Raw genomic sequence first — 20,527 nt, forward strand, 5'->3', positions numbered from 1 at the left:
CAACGTATGAGCAAGTATATAAAATATCAATGACTGTTTAGTGATCTTAACACATAAATATAACAGCTACATTAGATTTGGGTTCCCAGTGGAAAAATTAAATCCATCAGAAGCAAAGAAGAATCCCAGCTGGCATGCGCACTTGACAGATTCGAAGAAGACGGGGTTTTCTTGTAATCTGTTCTATTCTCACCCTTTTGTTTCAGCTTTTAAATTGCTGTCCCTTCAGATGCTATTTCAGCCAGTCCACCTGTTTCAGATGAATAATAGCTTTTTATGAGGCTAGCAATTTTGTCTGTATGTAGACAGCAAGAGTGCCCATCTTTAGAAATAATTGCTTTTCTTGATAATCAGGCTACTCTTCCTTTTTTCATTTGAACTGATTAGGGAGTGCTTTCAGAGCTTTGCTTCTCATATACTATAGATATTGTAGTCACACTATGTCCTTAGCATTTGTTTCAGTTTTTAAAGAATACAATTAGCCTTTTTAATGCTTAGTTCAGTCACAATTGAATCTCCCCTAATGGTTAGGGATTGGTCTTTCCAAGGCTGAGAAGGTGCTTTTAATTATTCATTCCTCGGTTTGTTTCTTACAACAGCCTCAGCTGTGCTGTATTATTCAAAGGTTAATGCAAGCTGAGAAGTGGGTAAATTAAATCTGCTTGGCAGCCAACAACCCTGTGCAGTAGCAGACACTGTAAGATGGGGATGGGCCGCGTAAGTTATTTCCACCACTGTAGCACTGCCAAAAGCAAAAACCACTAAATCCTTCAAAGATGGCCTCCACTGACAGGAATTATTAAGGGATACTACAAATTGGTGGTTCTTAAATTGCAAATCTTCAATAAAATCTGTGTTTGTTTTGCTCACAAAGAGTGAAGGCAATGGCTGAAATCTGAGCAGTAATAATAGCTTCTGCAGAAGCATGGAGATACCATGACTAATGAACTTCGTATAATATTAAATCACTAAGCTGAGTGCTGGAAGTCACTTCTACAAATGTTTTACAAGGGCAGACTACAAAATCTCCGATGAAAGCAAGGGCATAGTGGGCTGGTCCTAGACAGCTAGGCAGTATGAAAGTGCTAACCCAGCTCCATCCCCGCAAGTGTTTCTAGAGGCATTCATGTGCTTCCCTTTTTAAAACATGTATTCTTTATAGCTGTGGAATCAGGAATTTTGTAAACTCCTAAGGATGCCTCATAGAAATATTGGCACAAATGATGTGCACGGTAGGGGACATAGCTCAGTAGATTTTATGAATATACCAAAAGCCAAGAAGTAACTTCTTAGTCTTCTATTTGGTTACTTATCCTCTCTTCTCCCCAGTGGTGTTTGTGGGGCTGGTCTCTTAAAAACTTACCTCCCTCTGGGGTACCCCTTCTAGCAAGAACGTCCAGAGTTCAGTCAGGTACCTTTCATTCCCTTCACTGGAGCAAACAAGATGGCTAGACTTGTGCTACCTGTCCTGATCTTGTTTCCTTTGACCAAAACCCACCATCTTCTGACCTTTGCTGATAGGCTAAAGGGGAAAAGAAGGGTAGGAGATGAACTCTCTGCATGCCATTGAAAATCTGGATTTTTTTAAACACAAGGCCTGACATGAAAGCCTCTATAAAGTTTTAAGAAATCCAGGTTTGTGCTATTAAATAGGCATTTAAGGAGGAAAAAATGGAGTGATCTCATCTTAGAATAATAATTCCATTTTACATAGTTGTGGTGAAGGTTAAAGACCATGATGCATATAAAAGTTGTTTGTGAATTCTATAAACCTATCTAGAGATGAAATATTGTTAAATACTAACTAAATACTATATAAATATTAACTGAGCTGCTAAATGTTTACATGATGTTGGGATTCACATAACTCACATCTGCCCTTTATTAGTACTTGTCTGTAATTTTGGCCAATTCTAATCCCTTAAACAGAAATTTGGAAGCTAATGCTAGCACCATGTACTTTGTCAGTACTGCCTTGGCTTCCATTTCGGCTGCTTCCAGGCTACACCACGCCTTGATGCCAGAGAGTTGTATGGGGAGGAAGAGAAGCTTTCGGATGACACAGTCCTAGCATTAGTTACATCCGTTTCCGGTGTAACTTTCATCAGGCCATTGAACTTCTTTGAGACTCAGTTTCAGATAACCATAATTTTGCAGAATGGCAGTAATTTGAAGGAATATGTATTAATGGTAATAGTTGCTATTTTTAAAACATTCTTTGCCAGGAACAGTACTTGAAACTTTATATCTAATTCCTAATAAAGCCCCACACTGTAAAGTTTCCTCTTACAGATGAGAAAACTTGAGGCTCACAGAAGTACAAAAAGTACCTAGCAAGCGTCAAGTCTGACATAGAGAAGACGATCAGTAAATTATATCACATGGAACCTTCCTTCGGCGCCTCTCAACCTTTAATATGCATACTAGTCATCCAGCGATCTCTTTTAGATTCTGATTCAGTAGGTTTGCGTAATGCTGTAGCTCTCTGGACCACACTTTGAGGCCCTCGGTAACTCCATAGTCTGATAGTGGGTCTCAACCCCAGGTGTTCATTTAATTCTGATTGGAATAGTCTGGGATGGGACTTAGGCTTGGTTTTTTTTTTTTGAAGTTCCAGAAGCAGTTCAACCTTTTTTTTTTAAGCACTAGCTCTCCTTTAGTCAGAGAAATCATGTGCTAAATCTGTACTTGTGTGTGCGTGTATGTGTGTACAGACAGAGGTGGAGTTTCTCTAGTTGAATCTCAGGTAGGGAGGGAGCAGAGAGATTAGTGATCACACAAGACCTCCTTGGAGTGCCACTGCTCCTAGGAGCAACAAATTTGAAAACCACAGGTCTCCCTAATGCATTTCCGATTCCTGTCATGGCATTTGAAGCCCTACATTAGCTGGTTCTCTCAACAGGGAACTCAACTTTCCTCCTCCCTGCTTTATTTCCAGGCAGTGCCTTTAACCTCTTATCCCCATCTACCTGCACCTGTTGAAATCTTCATCTTTCCAAGCCAGTTTAATTGCCACCTTTTTTTTAATGAAGTATTTCGCTAGAAAAGGTGCAGTTCATGTCACAACCACCTGCGGGACACGTTCAAACCACACACTTACCCTGACTTAGAGAGTCTGATGTTCCTTCTCGGGTCACTGCCGACACGTGACCTGGGGGTGCTGTGGTGTAAAAAGCCCACCTGCCTGCAAATGCTGGAAAGGGAATCATTGTTTTTGCAGGGCTCCCATAGCATCTTATGAGTCCCATGGAGCACATGCGTCTTGCTTTCTCCCATGTTGCCCCAATAGGGAGTCCGTTAGGGATCAGGAGCGTTCTGTTTGGACTTTTTCTTATTTTTTTGAATCTTGCTCAGATCATAGCACAATGCTCTCTACAGTGCTCTACACTGAGGAAAAAAGGTGGGAAACTCTTGAAAATAAGTCTCGACACCCAATAACCAGTATTTTGGTCTTATGGAGATCTCGATCTCCTGAAGTAATCCCAGGGAAATTTTGAACTAAGTCTCCTAAGTGCCATCTTTTGTTGACAATCTGTCAATGTCTTTTAATGCGGGATTATTATTTATAGTGGAGTCTCCTTTAGCCACTTACCACCTCCGTCTCCAAGGCTGACAATGAGCCTTACTTCTCCTGACCTTGGGGGGAAATAGTGTCTCTCTCTAAATATTGTGATGCTTGTTGAAGTGGTAATGAGTGTGTCTCGTGGAGCTGAGAGGATGCGTACGGAAGCCACCATTCTGTTCTGCAGCATCTGAGAATGTTGGCCTGGTGCAGTGTCAGATGTTGGTAAAGGGTAGAACATGGGAAACCGAAGCTATTCTTTACTGAATTATAAACTAAGAAAAATGGGACTAGGCGGTCAATTTGTCACTTTCTTTCATGAGCTCAGTAGTTAATAGGGAGAAGTATGGGGGACAGAGAGACACATTAGCATACAAGGTGTCATATACGAAGCACAGGAAAGGGAAGTCAGACCCCCTAAAGAGAAACCCTTCGTATTTCCATGTCTTGGGTCCAGGAGTAAAGGAGGAGGTGAGCTTCAGAACCCTGATTCAGCACTACTAGTCTCTCATTTGCCTGGTAATATTAATAGCATAAATCTACCTAACCCTTATTATGGGCCAGGCTATTCTAAGCTGTTTACATATATTAACTCATTTAATGTTCACATCAACTCTGTGAGGGAGCTACTCTTTCAAAAGTGAGGGAACTGAGACAGTAGGAGATTAAATAACTTGCTTTAATTCACACCTTTAATGACAGAGCCAGGATTCAGACCGCTGGCTGTCTTGATCTGCAGCTACACCAATAGACTAGTGTTTTACTAAAGATGTCTGCTTATTGGTTTTCAACAAAAATGTATTGTGTATCTATGTCTGCAGTTTACTTTTGCTGTTGGGCTTCTGTTTGACCTTTTGAAAGAGAAACATGATGACGGGTCTTGGAGCCAGATAGCAATGTCGGGGATACAAAGAAAGATGCAGGTTGTAGGATACCACAGCCAACCTTTTCCAGAATAAATCAGATAGCTACATGGAGAAATTGTTGTTTACCATCTTCCTATCCAAGAACGAAAGATGTTCTCAGCCAATGAAAAGTGTATTGAGTATATTGGAGGTATTTAATCCCCTTGGAAAACAAATTGCTTTGATAATAACTTTGTATACAAATAAACAAATCTTTAACCATCCTAAGAATAGCTCACTGTCCCTAAGATCTGCCCCCATTTCAACTTTCTTTTTTTTTTAATGTTTATTTTTTTAGAGAGAGAAAGAGAGGGAGAGCACGAGGTGGGGAGGGCAGGGAGAAGGGGAGACAGAGAATCCCAAACAGACTCCTCGCCTTCAGCGCAGAGCCTGATACATGGCTTGAACTCATGAACCACGAGATCATGACCTGACTCACAATCAAGAGTTGGATGCTTAACTGAGCCACCTAGAAGCCCCTGCCCCGTTTCAACTTTCAGATGGAATTTTTACTTTGGTACTGTACTATAAATGTTAGAAAACAGGGGTGCCTGGGGGGCTCAGTCGGTTAAGCATCTGACTGCAGCTAACCTCATGATCTCACAGTTCAAGAGTTCGAGTCCCACATCAGGCTCTGTGCTGACAGCTCAGAGCCTGGAACTTGCTTCACATTTTGTCTCCCTTTCTTTCTGCCCCTCACCTGCTCACACTATGTCTGTCTGTCTTGTCTGTCTTTCTCTCTCTCAAAAATAAATAAACATTAAAAACAAAATTTTTAAAAATGTTAGAAAACAGTAAAACTACATTTGGAATTATACCAGGGAAACTTGTATTCTGTCATCTGTGAGTAGTAACATTTTTGAGAACTAAAAAAATTCAGAAGGATGTGACTGCCTCAGAACTATGTAGGGACATCAGACACTTGCACTTTTGTCAAAAGCTTATTTAACCTGCAGATAAGATCAGTAGGCACCTTTAAGCTTACAGCCTTCCTATCTAACACATGTCTAGGGTAAATTTTTAAATAATAAAGAAACATTACCTGTTGCACTGGCTAGCTCACATGCCAAAATTGTTCTACAGTACAGATAAGAGAGGCTAATTCTGAAAGTCTTGAGTACTTTGAGAACTTACATCTCTTGATACAGAATAGAGAAAAGGCAAAAGAGTCGAGTTGGGAGGTGGGCAACGAAAGCAGTGTTGCTAGAAGTCATACATTTGCTAGAGAAATGAAGAGAGCAGCATAAAATCAGTATTTCTAGTTTAAAAAGCTTTGCAAAAAAAGAATTTGGTAGCTAAAATAGCTAGGGCTTTTTACCAAACATGAATCTAGTCCTTGAAACATGCCCAGAATAAAAAGGTGAAAGGAAACCCAGGTGTTAGTCTTGATCTCTGATCTCTGGTCTCTTACATAGGACAGTCCATCGTAATGATAACTGTATAGTTTTTGCAGTTGAATCTTCCTATCTAAATTGACAGCAGTTGTGAAATAGTAAGAGCCTTTCCTTAGGATCAGAACTCTTGGCTTTCTGCTGTAGGTGTGGTCTTGAGCAAAGCATTTCACTTTGCAGAACCTTAATTATATCACTTTTAAAATGAAGGCTTTGGGGGTGCTTAAGTGGCTTAGTAGGCTGAGCATCCAGCTTAGCTCAGGTCATGATCTCACAGCCTGTGAGTATGAGCCCTGTGTCGGGCTCTGGGCTGACAGCTCAAGTGCCTGGAGCCTGCTTCAGATTCTGTGTCTCCCCATCTCTCTCTGCCCTTTCCCTGCTCATGCTTATTCACGCGCTCTCTCTCTCTCAAAAATAAATATTTTTTAAAAAGCTTAAAGGAAGGCTCTGAGAAGAAGAAATTTTCAGTGAGAGGAGCTTTTTCATTTCTTAGATTCTTACCCCCACAAATACATGCTAAGAATCAGTGCTGAAGTTGGTAATTTTTTCTGTGAGGAAGATTGTATGTTGAAAAGGAAGAGGAAAAAAAAATCTGCAAATAACTTGATTAATTTATTTCTAGAGTCCTATCAGCTAACTAAATGATTAAAAATTATATAATTCAGTATTTTCAGTAATTCTTGTTGATTTTATGCCTAATTGTCTATTCAGTAGAATTCTAGTGCTGTTCTTTTTTTTTAATAGTTTATTGTCAAATTAGTTTCCATATAACACCCAGTGCTCTTCCCCACAAGTGCCCTCCTCCACTACCACCACCTCCCTTTCCCCTCCCCCTCCCTCTTCAACCCTCAGTTCGTTTTCAGTATTCAGTAGTCTCTCAGGCTTTGCGTCCCTCTCTCTCCCAAACTCTCTTTCCCTTTTCCCCTCCCCATGGTCCTCCATTAGGTTTCTCCTGTTCTCCTGTTAGACCTATGAGTGCAAACATATGGTATCTGTCCTTCTCCACCTGACTTATTTCACTTAGCATGACACCCTCGAGGTCCATCTACTTTCCTACAAATGGCCAGATTTCATTCTTTCTCATTGCTGTGTAATACTCCATTGTGTATATATACCACATCTTCTTGATCCACTCATTAGGTGATGGACATTTAGGCTCTTTCCATGATTTGGCTATTGTTGACAGTGCTGCTATGAACATTGGGGTACATGTGCCCCTATGCATCAGCACTTCTGCATCCCTTGGATAAATCCCTATGATCTAGTGCTGTTCTAATGCTTCTTCTGTGTTTTGAAAAAGTTGAACTAGATGGTCTCCCAAGTCTTTACCATTGTAACCTTATTTCTAACAATGCACATGTACAAAATAAATTTGGTTCTTTCTGACTGTGACTTATCTTTGTCCTTACAAAGGTCATGTGTCTTATTACAATGCAGCTTAGGAGGAAAAGGAACTACATGCAGTTTTTCCCTTTGGTCTTTTTTCCTGTTTTCCAATTTCTGTGTTTCTCCCTGCTCATTATTTTGTAGTTATGTCTTAAAAGTTTAAGTCTATGGCAAACCTGTGTAGTCATTGCAATATATCACACATTGGTAAAATTTAAATACATACAAACACACATTATATATGTACTATAGAAAGAAGCAGAAAGTCCAAGGTGTCATAATCTCATAGTCCTTCCTTCTTCAATAACTTCCAGAAGGCTAGTTTTACTCGTTATGCATACCATCTTACTACCTTCCTTGGGAAAGGAAGTATTGTAATTATTAAGTAGTAGTTATTTTTTCATTTAAAAACTTTTTCCTCTAGTTTCTTCCTCTCTACTAAGTTATTGACACCATTAACCAAGAATACAAGTAGATGACAGTAGTGACTTTAAAGTAAGATTTGATAATAAATATCTGCAGTTAAGTGAAATCATTTTTTTGTATTCTTCACATCTCAAATCTGGGAAGTGTGGTTGAGGATAGAGATCCTCCCATTTATTAAGCACTTAATGACAAAAAGTATAAAATAATTCTTTTTCTTGGAATACCTCAACAATAAGGAGCAGACCACTAAGAACTAGAAAGAAAATATATAAAGGAGAAAATATTAACCATTCAGTTCTGCTTCAAGCTTAGTGAACGAAATGGATCTTTGCTCTCACCACTATTGTATCATCACTTCCTAAGATGTTGTGGTGGACTTTGGTGTTACTGGTCTTCCAAAAAAAGAAAAAGAAAGAAAAATCTATATACAAATTACAAATATAGGAAAACTCAGGAGTTTATGAAATACCATTCTTCATCTGTCTCCTCAAGAACTACAATCCTGGCCTGTTTTCTGAACACCCTTTTAGCCATAGGGGATGTTTTTCATTATCAGAATGAGTTCTTTTTTTCCTGTGACCCAGATAATGCTGTTGCTTAATATTTCTTCTTTTCCCAGTATTAAAGTTCCCATAAATAACTGCTTATTATACTGTGTTTGCATAGAATGTTACCACTTCCAAAAGAGTACTTAGTCTTTGAGGGGAAGGGAGATGTCACCAAGGAGAATGTAGCTAAGTTGAGGCCTACGAGACAGATAGAATGGTCAGACCATCTTATCCAAAGCCACAAGGGAAAAAAAATCCCAGCTGTCTTGAAGGTTTCAGAACTAAGTCCAGTATGACTGGAGAATTGATCTGGAAGAAAAGGGAGTGGCAAGAGATGAGGTCAGGGAGGTCAGCTGGAGTCAGATCTTTTTGAAAGACTCTGGATGCCTCGAAGAAATCTGGACTTGAACTTGAAAGTATTAAGAAGCCAGAGAAAGTAGGCAAACAGAAGATCCCATTTAAAGGATTTTCTTGAAGTTGCCCTATCAGCAACAGTTTGGAGGATGGATTGGAGGCAGGGAAACAGGATGCTGATGCCTTGATGTAAGTAAGAGTGAATGCAGTCAGGAGACGGAGTACAGAGACAGATTCTACAGGCTTGGGGGAATTTAGAGTAGAGAAGGAGGGAGCAGAGTCAACGATGACTCTTAGATTAGAGGTTCCATCAGTAGTTGATAGGTTGATCGTCAGAGGTGGATAACGAGATACCTAGAAAGACGATGAGAAAACAAGGACACTTAGAGTAGAGCCCCTTAGGAGGCAGACACGGAAGAGACGTCACGGGAGAGGACAGAAGAATTGGAGAAGTACCTAAAGCAGAGTCTCTTGGAGAGATCCCTGGGGAAGAGAGCTTTTTAGGAATCAGGGAGTAGAAGCTACAGGTTTAGGAAAATGAAAACAAAAGGCACTGTTGGATTTAGCAACAAATAGGCCTTGAGAACAGTGTGAAAACATTTCCCCCTTAAATCCCTCCACTCCCACATGTTTTTTCTCATTTCATTCATACAGTTTGATGTTATTTCCCCTCTTCAGCTGCCTTTCCTACTAGCCTTATCTGTAACTGGTATGAGCCTTGCTTTCATATTTTCGTTTAAGAGATGGGACTATTCTTTTCTTACTGTGTGTTAAGTGAGCAGCACAGTATTCCTACAGCTGTTTACTCTCAAAGGGACTGTGGACATATGTGCAGCATGTCATTTGCCTGTGAACAGTGTGCTCACCGCTGGAAGGGATGGATTCATCTATGTGGGATCTGACATATATGCAGAGATTTCCAGAACTCCTGAGAAATCCCTTGGGCTGCCTCTTCCTCCTTCCAGCCCCGTCAGTTTCAGGCTTGTGCAGGCATATCAGAGATTCTCTACAAAGGCAAGTTCCTTGTCCTGTGGAGCCAGGATCCCTACGTTGCATGGGCTTCCTTACTCTTTTTCTAGCTCAGAGTCAGTGTTAAATGAAAAGACACACAGCCAGAATTTCTTGGTCTTAGAGTCACAGCTGGGGCACAGCACACTGGAAGTATTCAAATGAATTTAAGACATTTTATGATCTAAAATAGAGTCAGTGCTTAGTCCTTCTCAGCATTTTTATTGTAAATGCTTAATACTTCACATGTAGAGAAGGGCTCGTCCACTCTAGACTGCGGCACAGAAAGCTGAATGCAGTTTACAACGTTGATTCTCTAACAGAGTTTCTCCAAGCGGCAGCTTTGGTTATGCAATTAATTTGTACTTTGCTAACTGATACTTGCACTTTAATAGATTTATCTAATTGCATTTTATTTGGAAATGTAACTCTGTTAGCTATGTTTATCTTTCTTCTTTAAAAAATAAGACCTGAAAATAAAACAGTTAAGAATGCTGCAAGTGGGAAAACACTGCGAATAACCTCGTACCTAAAAATCATGATGTTAAATAAATGTTCCATCCAGTGAAAAACTGGATTTCCTGCAAGTGGCAGCTTTGATTTCTGATGGTTTCCAAAGTTCTGTCTGAATACAGATCCGACGATTAGGTTGGTGGTGGTGGTGGGTCTTGGTAGCCTGTTTTCTAGCCCTAGGATCTTGAAACCCTTATAAAATCAGGCAGTTAATCGTTTGCATGTGTTGGTGAACTTCTGTATCATCCACAGAGCATAATGACCAGAATAGCCGCTAACATTTGGAGGCTTATTATTTGGGCTTTTACAGGCCCCATTTTCCAAGCTCTGGGAGTACATCTCTACTAAAGCATCACAGTTGCTTCATGAGGTTAGTGCTGTATTGCCTCATTCCACAGACGAGGAAACTAAGACATAGAGAGGTTATATAGGGAGATTCCGTATTTACCCAGGGCTTATCCAGATGGGACTGGGGTTCAGACAAGCAAGTCTGACTCAGGACCATTCATGTTCTTCACCATCACCCTATAGTGCAGATGTCCTCTGACACCAGCTTTTATTTGACCAACTTAAGGGAGAAACAGTCATTAAAAATATAAAATGTTCTGCAGCTTCAGCCTCTTACTTTTTTGGCCCAAAATATGTAAAAGCCCATTCTTCTGTTTTATGTAAATCCAAATCATTCTGACATATTAAAGAAAAACCATTTGGTCAGTAGGGACTACTGAAGCTTCTGAATTTATACTATCCAGTCTATATGACACCAGCTATGTGGGATAGATTTAAATTCATTAAAATCAAATGAAAATGAAAATCTCACTAGCTCCATATCAAGTGCCTAATGGCCATGTGAGGCTAGTGATGACCATGGTGGATAAGCACTGAAACATTTCCTTATCACAGAAAGTTTTATTAGACAGCACTGCTCTAGAACACTATTGTCAAGTAGAAATATACGAGCAACTTGTGTAATTTTAAATATTCTAGTAGCCACATTAAAAAATAAAAATAGGTAATTAGTTTTAATATATTTTTAGCCCAGTGCATCTCAAATATTATCATCTCAACAAGTCATTAACAAAAAAGTAATGATGTATTACCTTCCTTTACACTGTCATTGAAATTTGGAATATATTTTACAGTTTATAGCGTATCTGAATTTAAACTAGCTGCATTTCAAATGCTCAAAAGCTATGTGGCTATCATGTTGTAAAACACAGTTCTGGACTTTTCTCAACTGAGACGTATCAAAATGGGAGTAGGTTGGGGACACCTGAGTGGCTTAGTTGGTTAAGCATCCAACTCTTGAGTTTGGCTCAGGTCATGATCTCACAGCCCTGGGCTTGAACCCCATGTCAGGTTCCACATTGGGCATGGAGCCTGCTTAAGAGTCTCTCTCTCTCCTTCTTCTTCTGCCCCTGCCCCATGCACACACACTTGCATACACTTTCTCTCAAAAATCCAAAAATGGGCACATGGATGGCTCACTCAGTTAAGTGTCCAACTTCAGCTGAGGTCATGATCTCATAGTTAGTGAGTTCAAGCCCCCCATCCTCAGGCTCTATGACGACAGATTAGAGCCTGGAGCCTGCTCTGGATTCTCAGTCTCTGTTTCTGTCCCTCCCCTGCTCACACTTTGTCTCTCTCCTTCTCCCTCTCCCTCTCCCTCTCTCTCTCTCTCTCTCTCTCAAAGATAAATAAACATTAAATTAAAAAAACACACACACACACACACAAAATGGGAGTGGGACAGAGGGCTGTGTAATTCAAGAACCGTTATGGTAAGCTTTGGGATTGCGGGGGTGCACAAATGCCACTTCTCAGAGCATAGAGGAGAAACTTAATCTGTATGTATCAGAGAAGTACCATAATCTCAGATGCATTTTAAAAAACACTAGTCTGTGATCAGGATAGTTTACTACTACTAGTACTTTCTTTTAAAAGGCACATTTGGACAGTATAAGCCAACTCAGAGTGATAATGTTAGCTGTGTTATTTAATCCACTGTTGATAACTGCATAGACAGCTGACTGACTTCAAAGAACCAATAAAATTTGGTATTCTAAGAGCCAAATAAAACTTAAAATGCGCACTAATTAAATGTTAATTATTTATAGACATCACCTGCTTTTGTGAGGTATCTCCTGATTTCCACTGCTGAGTCCCTTCCTTGGTAGCACTATTTGGTTACTCCTCAGCCCAAATGTTATAATTAACTGTGATGACCATTCTTGGAAAATCATCTTAAAATTTCTCAGAATGACTCAGAAATTATGTCTTGGTATTTGGGAAACATGTCTATGCCCATTGTTTCATAGCTGTATTCTCTGTGTATTTTTTTAACTAAATTTCTTCATCTACCTTGAAGTAATGTTGTAACTGCAAACCTATAATTTACTCTACTTTTAAGTTCTTCCTTCTGATAAACTTATCTATTCATATTGAGTCTAATTATAGCTCAGGCGTAACCATGTGTATTATTCATCTGAATGAACGAGCTTGTCTGGCAACAAGGAGCTGTTGTTGCCGAAGCTTTATTGTCATCTGGCCTGAATATATTCTGTCTGTAGCTCGCTGTCAGCTTCAGGAGAGGTAGGTAGAGAGGATGGGGCAGGGATCTTCTATTCTAGCCACATGCTCTGCTTCTCAACATATTTCAGCACTTTGCAATAAACTCTGACATTATTTTATGTTTTTTATTTCATCCTTTTTAAGTAGAAGAAATCAAAACCAGAGATAAAATTGAACTCTGCTTCAGGACCCCTGGGTGGCTCAATCGGTTAAGTGTCTGACTTCGGCTCGGGTCATGATCTCACAGTTCATGCATTGGGCCCTGTGCTCACAGCTCAGAGCATGGAACCTGCTTCAGATTGTGTGTGTGTGTGTGTGTGTGTGTGTGTGTGTGTGTGCGCGCGCGTGCGCGCACCCCTCCCCCACTTGGACTCTATGTTTCTCTCTCTCAAAAATAAACATTAAAATTTTTTTTAATTGAACTCCGCTTCATTTCCCATTTTCAGAGCTATCCCACCAATCACCCTACTCTGCCTCTCTTCTGTTCCCTGCACAACCACTGTCATGAATTTAGGTCTGTCTTTTTTAGTTCATTCTTTAAAGACTTGGACATAGATTCATGTCTACAAACAATATAGAAAATACTGTTTTATATCTCTAGTTTATATCATATGATCATACTGTACATATGCTGCATCTTGCTTTCTTCATGTACAATTTTGGTAGACTTTTTTGGCACACTTGTTCTTAATATGAAAACTAGGTACATATGTAAGAGCATATCTAACACATAAGTAAGTTATGAGACCTCGTAATGAAACAGGTCACTCCTGAATCCACCACACACACTGAGTAGAGCATCACCAGAGCCAGTGCAGCTCCTGGGTGCTTCTCATCCACCATCTGATTCCACCCAGGAATCTGCTCTTTTGAACTTTGTTCTCATTCATTTTCTTCCCATACCACATAGTATGTGTCCTCAACAATGTACTTTCCCATTTGGTCGTTTTTAAACTTGATGAAAATAGTTATCCTGTTATATATATTCCTTTAGACTTGCTTTTTTTAATTCAATATGATGTTTCTAAGATTTTCCACATTGATCAGTATATTTTCACTGTCATGTAGTATTCCTTTGGATGAATTTATTCCTTTTTCTGTCAATGGACATCTATGTTGTTTCCAGTTTTGCTGTTACAAGTGGTATTCCCATGAACACTCTTGTATATGTCTTCTGATGCACATGTATAAAAATTTCTCTGAGGTATGTACCTAGGAATGCAATTGAAATGTTGTAACATAGCAGTATATAGATTCAACTTAAAGTCCACATTCTTATCCAAAGTGATTCAACACTCTTCAGCAATGTATAGGGGTTCTTGTTTTTCCACATCACCATCAACAGTTGATTTTGTGACGCTTTTATTTTTGCCTGTATTACAGTTGTGTAAAATAATATTCAATTGTAATTTGAAGTTTTCATTTTCCTGATTTTAATGAAATTGAATATTTTTCATATGATTATTGGCCATTCATGTTTCTTCTTTTTTGGAAATGCCTCTTTTTGTCTTTTCTAAGGGATTCCTAGTCTTTTACTTTATGATTCATAGGAATTCATAGGAATTGTATGTCCTCTGGACACTAGAATTTGGTCAATTTTATATGATCCAATATCTTTTCTCAGTTTGTGGCTTGTCATTCTCTTTAGGCAATCTCTTACACTTCTGGCTTTTGCATTGAAGTGCTTGATCCATCTATAACAAGGCTTTGTATATGTATTCAAGTAGAAATCTGGTGTTTCTATTTGTCATATACAAAAACTGTTTTCTTAGCTCCATCACTTCTGACATATATCAGATTCCTTTGTGTGGGAAAGCTTGAGGATTTTCTTTAAGCTTCCAGATGCATTTTAGAATCAAATTATCAAGTTTCTTCTTTTATAAATCTGTTTTACTTATTTATTTTGAGAGACAGAGAGAGAATGAATATGAATCCCAAGCAGACTCCTAACTATCGGTTCAGAGCCCAAAGCAGGGCTCAGTCCTACAAACTGTGACATCGTGACTTCAGCTAAAATCAGGAGTCAGATGCTTAACCACCCAAGCCACTCTGATGCCCTGTCAAATTTCATTTTTTAAATAACTTAGACTTTTGATTGGAATTGCATTGGATTAATATGGGGAAGATTAATGTCTGTAGGATGCTGGGTTTCTCTACTCATAAACTTGGTATCTCCATTTATTTAATTTTTTTATTTCAATGTTTTATAATTTCCTCCAAAAAACTCTTACATATTTTTATGAAACTTATTCAAAGGTTTTCTTGTTTACTATTACAAAATATTTTAAAATATATTTTCTGGGACGCCTGGGTGGCTCAGTCTGTTAAGCGTCTGGCTTTGGCTCAGGTCAGATCTCATGTTCGTGGGTTCGAGCCCCGCGTCAGGCTCTGTGCAAACAGCTAGCTCAGAGCCTGGAGCCTGCTTCCGGTTCTGTGTTTCTTTCTCTCTCTGCCCCTCCCCCTCTCATGCTCTCTTTCTGTATCAAAAATAAATAAAACATTTAAAAAAATAATAATAAAATAAAATATATTTTCTAATTTTGTTAGTAGCTGAAATTCACTTGGTTTTTCATATTGATCTTATATCTAGCCACTTTTAAACTCTTTTATGAAGTTTAATAAATTGTATATAGATTTTTCTGTGTACATAAATACTACAAATGCCCACAGTTTTATTTTTTCCATCTCAGTCCATACCTTTTGTTTTTCCTTCCTTGTGTCTTCCATACTTTGATGAATATGATCTCTAATACAGTAATGATTACAAGTCTATGTAGTAGGCAACCTTATCTTGTTCCTCAATTTTTAGAGGGTATACTTTTGATATTTTGCAACTGAATATATTAGTTGCTGTGGGGTGTTTGTTAAAGAAGTTTCTATCTATTCCAATTTTGCAAAAAAGCTTCTTTGTCATGAATGGCTATTATTAAAGCCTATTGAGTGGTTTTCCTGCACCCATTGAGATTATCCCTTTTTTTCAACTTTAATCTCTTAAATTACACTAACACTTTTCTATTATTAAACTATGCTTGCATTTTCAGTGTATATTAAGATGCATGTTTTTTTGATACAGTACTCAACAATGAAGTTTTTATAGATATAAACTAATTTCAAAATAAAAATAGTACCTAAATTTTTGTTGACAATAAAATCTTCCCCAAAGTGTTGCCCACTTTGCTACTGGACATGAGGGGAATTTATGGCTATTAGATGTAGATATTAGCTTGATGTAGCAAAAACAAACCTGAAAAGCTAAATTATAATCTCATTTGGTCCATTTGTTCACCTGAGAGAATACAATTCATGTAACTTACGTGGGCCTTGTTTTCCTCAGCAAGCTTCTCTGAGATGCAAAGGCATGTTTACTGCTAGTAGCCACGTGGCTTCCCTTGCGTTCCTATTAATCCATCATCACCAAACATGTTCTCACTAGGCCCTATGACAGGGCAAAAATCTATTCCTCAAAGAGAGTCTAGGGAGGTACAGAAAAAGTAAACACAAAAAATACAATTACACGGGTGCCTGGCTGGCTCAGTCTGTAGAGTATGCAACTCTTGATCTTGGGCTTGTGAGTTCAGGCCCCACGTTGGGCCTAGAACTTACTTTAAAACACTTTTAATTAAAAACATTGTTATAAAATGAAATGATACATCTTGTTTTCTACAGACCACACTATTCATGATACATGAGGGCTGAGAGGGCAGAGGTTCTTTGTCCAGAAAAAGAGAAAAGAGGAAGATTCAGACGGGACAGCTGAGCTGAGTTTTATAAATGATGAGCATGTACTGTCTCTATGAGCCCCGTTCGTGTTCTCAGTTGTTAACAGAGGGATTCGACTATTTTTTATTAGACTTTATTTTCTCTAATGGCCCTTCTTTCTTCAAAAATTTTTCTCTTTCACTCTATGACCAAATGATCTTTTTTAAGACCTCACAGATAATTTCATGCTTTATTAAATATTTGTGCTTCTACCTCTGGTCTGTGGTCCCCTATAGGAATCTTTTGTTCAATAAGTTTAGATTGTGGCTGGCAAAACAGAATCTTCCTGATTCTGTTTTATTAAGTGATACCAACATCTTTTCTTTATAGAATATTGATAATACTGACAAATGAACCATCATATAGAATTACCCTACTTGTTGTGTTTTATTGCAATTGCTCAATTTATTGTTACCATAAATAGAACTTTTTAAATTTCAGGGTTTACATAATCTCTAAGCACATTTCATTTGTATGTCTTATTTCAGTGCTGGACCCAAAGGAGACAACATTTATGAATGGAGGTCAACTATATTGGGACCCCCAGGATCTGTCTATGAAGGAGGGGTGTTCTTTCTTGACATTACCTTTTCACCAGACTATCCGTTTAAACCCCCTAAGGTCAGTATGAAGTATTCATCCATTTTTAGCAATATGTATTGTTGTATATGTGCATACATATACATATTCTTAAATACACATATCTAGCAGTGCATGTCTATTCTGTGAATACAGACAACTTTCCAGGGCTAATTGTACCTAAAAGCAAACAATGGTGGGGTACCTGGGTGGCTCAGTCGGTTAGGCCTCTGACTTTGGCTCAGGTCATGATCTCATGTTTGTGGGTTTGAGCCCGCGTCAGGCTCTGTGCTGATAAGCTCAGAGCCTGGAGCCTGCTTCCAGTTCTGTGTCTCCCTCTCTCTCTCTGCCCCTTCCCCTCTCATGCTCTGTCTCTCTCTGTATCAAAAATAAATAATACATTAAAACATTTTTTTAAAGCAAACAGTGTGAAAAACTCCCTACCCCAGCCCCTTACTCCTACTTCATTGCTTTTTCTCATCCTTTCTCAGTGTCTCCTTTCTGTGGTTTATATTGTAATGTAACATAAAACACCATGTTGTGGGTGGAACTAGCTGAGTGAAATTGGGCCTGTGCCAGCCCTGGAACCTAGAAAACCAGACATAGCCTGAAGCTGGAGCCAGAGCCAAGCCCAGGAGCCAGGCTAAATGCAGAAGGGGCCCAGCTATGCACGTCTTAGGCCACGGAGCTTTGAGTTTTGAAAGTCCAGCTGCTCACATGAACTGTGCATGCACTAGCATGGAAAGTGTGACCCACAAGGACTTAAAAATGATGCCAGGAAAATTCAGTAAAGAAGCGTTTGTAATAGTTGATCAATGTAAATGACCATTTAATGAACTTAGGAAATTTACACTTATTTAAGACAAAAGTATACACTTTAAGAATTCTTCACATTCCTTTCTATTTTCTCTAAGTCAGTCATTTCATAGGTTTTCATTCATTCTCCGCTTTGAAAAGGAAAAGACTCTAAGGATACTGACTCTGTGCATTGGCCACCAAAAAAGAATTCTCATTTGACCTGACTTAACCTCTCATTGCAGAGGGAAATAAAACTTACTTGAGATGTATGTTGGAGTGGACAGTTTTAAAAAGAGAAAATAAGAGGGTACCTTTACCATGAATTTCTGTTAATTCCTCTCTCTCCTTCTTACCTCCCTCCATGTTTTTTCCTCTCTCTTCCTTTCCACTGATGCTTGGATATTGTTTTGTTATCAAAACAAAAGTAAAAACTATAATTTTACCAAAGAAGAAACCAAGGCACAGAGAAACTAAGCAACTCTCCCAGTATTACACAGCGAGCAAATAGTGGTGTCAGTATTCGAACCCAGGAAGTTGGACTCCAAGGCCCGTGTTCTTTTCTGCATCACGCAATACAAGCTGACGGAGCTGGTGGCACTGGTGACCACCCGTACATGCATTAGGCTGATTTTCAACCTAATGAAAGCCTGATGAAGCCATAGTGTATCTAATATTTATTTTCTCCTTTTACTGGGTGGAGACCTTATGTCTTTTATTCTACTTGGACTGAGCCCATAAATCACCAGGAGTACTTCCTGCACTGTCAGCCATGTGAGGACCTTTCTTGGACAGACTCTTCAGTAGAGGAAGGACAGAGCGGGGAAGAGGAGGGAGAGAAAGTTCAGATCAAGGAGTTGTGTGACTTGTGAGTCTGGCGCAGGCTGTTTATACATCTGAAATTCGCATCTCAGAAAATGTGCGGGCTTATCCAAGTTCAGCATGACAGAAGTGTGTGGATTAAAGCTAGAAGGTGGAACTGATAAGTTAAATAAAATAATTGAGTGTTCAAAAAGGCCTGAATGGACTGAAAGGATGGCCCACAAGTAACAGGATGGAATTTAACATGGATAAACGTGTAGTATTTCAATGAAAATCAGAAGGAAGTCATGGTACGAGATAGGAAAGAGAGACCTACTTCATGTTCACGTAAATAAAACTGGTGGGCTTTTAGCTGACTAAAATTATTTAGGAACGTAAGGTTCCTGAAAGCCGTAAAGTGACATTTTTAGGATTACAATCCCAGAACTCTGCACCAGTCGCACTGTATCAGGAGTGCTTCGTTCACTTCTAAGCTCTTCATCTCAAGAACAAACAAGAATAAGCTGGGGAAAGCCATCCACATTCCTGAGGTGCTTCATTGGGTAAAACACTGTAGTAGGCATCAGCTGTGCCAACTCTTTTCCTGTCTAAAATACCCGGCAAAGGGTTAGAGGTTCTCTTTCACAGATGGGGAAACTTAGGTGAGGCCTAAAGAGGTTTCCAGTAACAGACAACCAAGAATTTACTGAATTCTAACTTTACAGACCATTTACTCTCCGCTGTTAACCTGGAGATGTTCACTAGTAAAAATAGGACTAGGAGGAATGTGATATCTGTCCTCAGAAGTTTCAGGACCTGGGGTGTGGGTTAGGATTTAGACCTTACGCTGGATGGCTGGATGGGACAAAAATAGAAGCAGGAGGGTGTCACTTACAGGGAAGTAGGTGTTAATTCTTATGAGGAGTATCTGATCACAGCCAAACAGTCTGCTTTTGAGTAGCTCAGCTTCTAAGACAGTGGGCTTCCCTTTACTGGGAGTAAATATTTGCCAATATTTCTGTTTTCAAAAAAAGCTGAATTAGTACCTGTCAAGAATATTACCAGAAAAAAATTAAGTTCCTCCACTGAATGAATTTGATTAAGCAATCTCTTAGAACAAAGAAAAAATCAAACTTTGATAACTCAAATCAGAACTTAAATGCACATTTAAATGTGCAGCTGTGGAAGTTTTGCAAAGCAAATTATCACCACCTAATTTATCAGTTTTAGAAACCAGATTTTATAGACAGATATGCTATTCTAGGTTGGGGTGGAGAGTTTGTGGGTATCTCAAAAGCTGTTAACTAAAACAAAGGCTTTTATTATTAATAGTTTTGAGGTACCATGTCCATGCCTTCCTGTTTTTCTAAGTAGTCCACATTTGGCATTGTCTTGGTATTTTTCCTCTGTTGCCCTCATCCTTTGTTCTTTTTTCCATCGGCCTTCGCCACATGTTTTGATTAAGGAACCATTTCCCAGTGCTCTGAAGAATGAACCCAGATAGTAGTAGGTGTCAGAGAGAACTGCTGGTGGGAGCAGAGGCTCACAAGTAAATGTGACTGGCTGTCTAATGGTTATTGGGCTCCCACACCACAAGATCAGAATAGAGCGTAATGGAATCCATGACATGACTTTCCCCAGTCTTAGACTTGGAATCCTAAGTGAGGACTTTAAATTCGCTCATGCTCAAATTAAATACCTTGGCATAGTAAGCCATTTAGCCATGTTTATCAGTTTAAAACATCAATAAACCTCTACCACTTGAAATGTGGGAAAAAAATAAATAGTGCTCAAATACATCATGTAAATGTGAGAGGAATGATTTGGATGCCTCTTCAAACCATAGGAACTTTTGGGAGTAGGACTTCATTACTTTGAACATCCCACACTCCAGTAGCTAATTTTTCAAAATCAGACGAGCCATTCCTA

At 39.0% G+C, this 20,527-nt stretch overlaps 1 protein-coding gene across 1 annotated transcript in view; it reads left to right on the forward strand.

Annotated features, from left to right (window-relative positions):
* Positions 1-20,527, forward strand: part of UBE2E2 (ubiquitin conjugating enzyme E2 E2) — a 352,686-nt gene that overhangs the window by 248,886 nt on the left and 83,273 nt on the right. The window contains exon 3 of the mRNA XM_029940354.1: positions 16,912-17,044. Coding sequence (XP_029796214.1) covers positions 16,912-17,044 — 133 coding nt within the window. The remainder of the gene's footprint in view (positions 1-16,911; positions 17,045-20,527) is intronic.

This window comes from Suricata suricatta, chromosome 5 (genome assembly GCF_006229205.1).
Source record: "Suricata suricatta isolate VVHF042 chromosome 5, meerkat_22Aug2017_6uvM2_HiC, whole genome shotgun sequence".
Lineage (NCBI taxonomy): Eukaryota > Metazoa > Chordata > Mammalia > Carnivora > Herpestidae > Suricata > Suricata suricatta.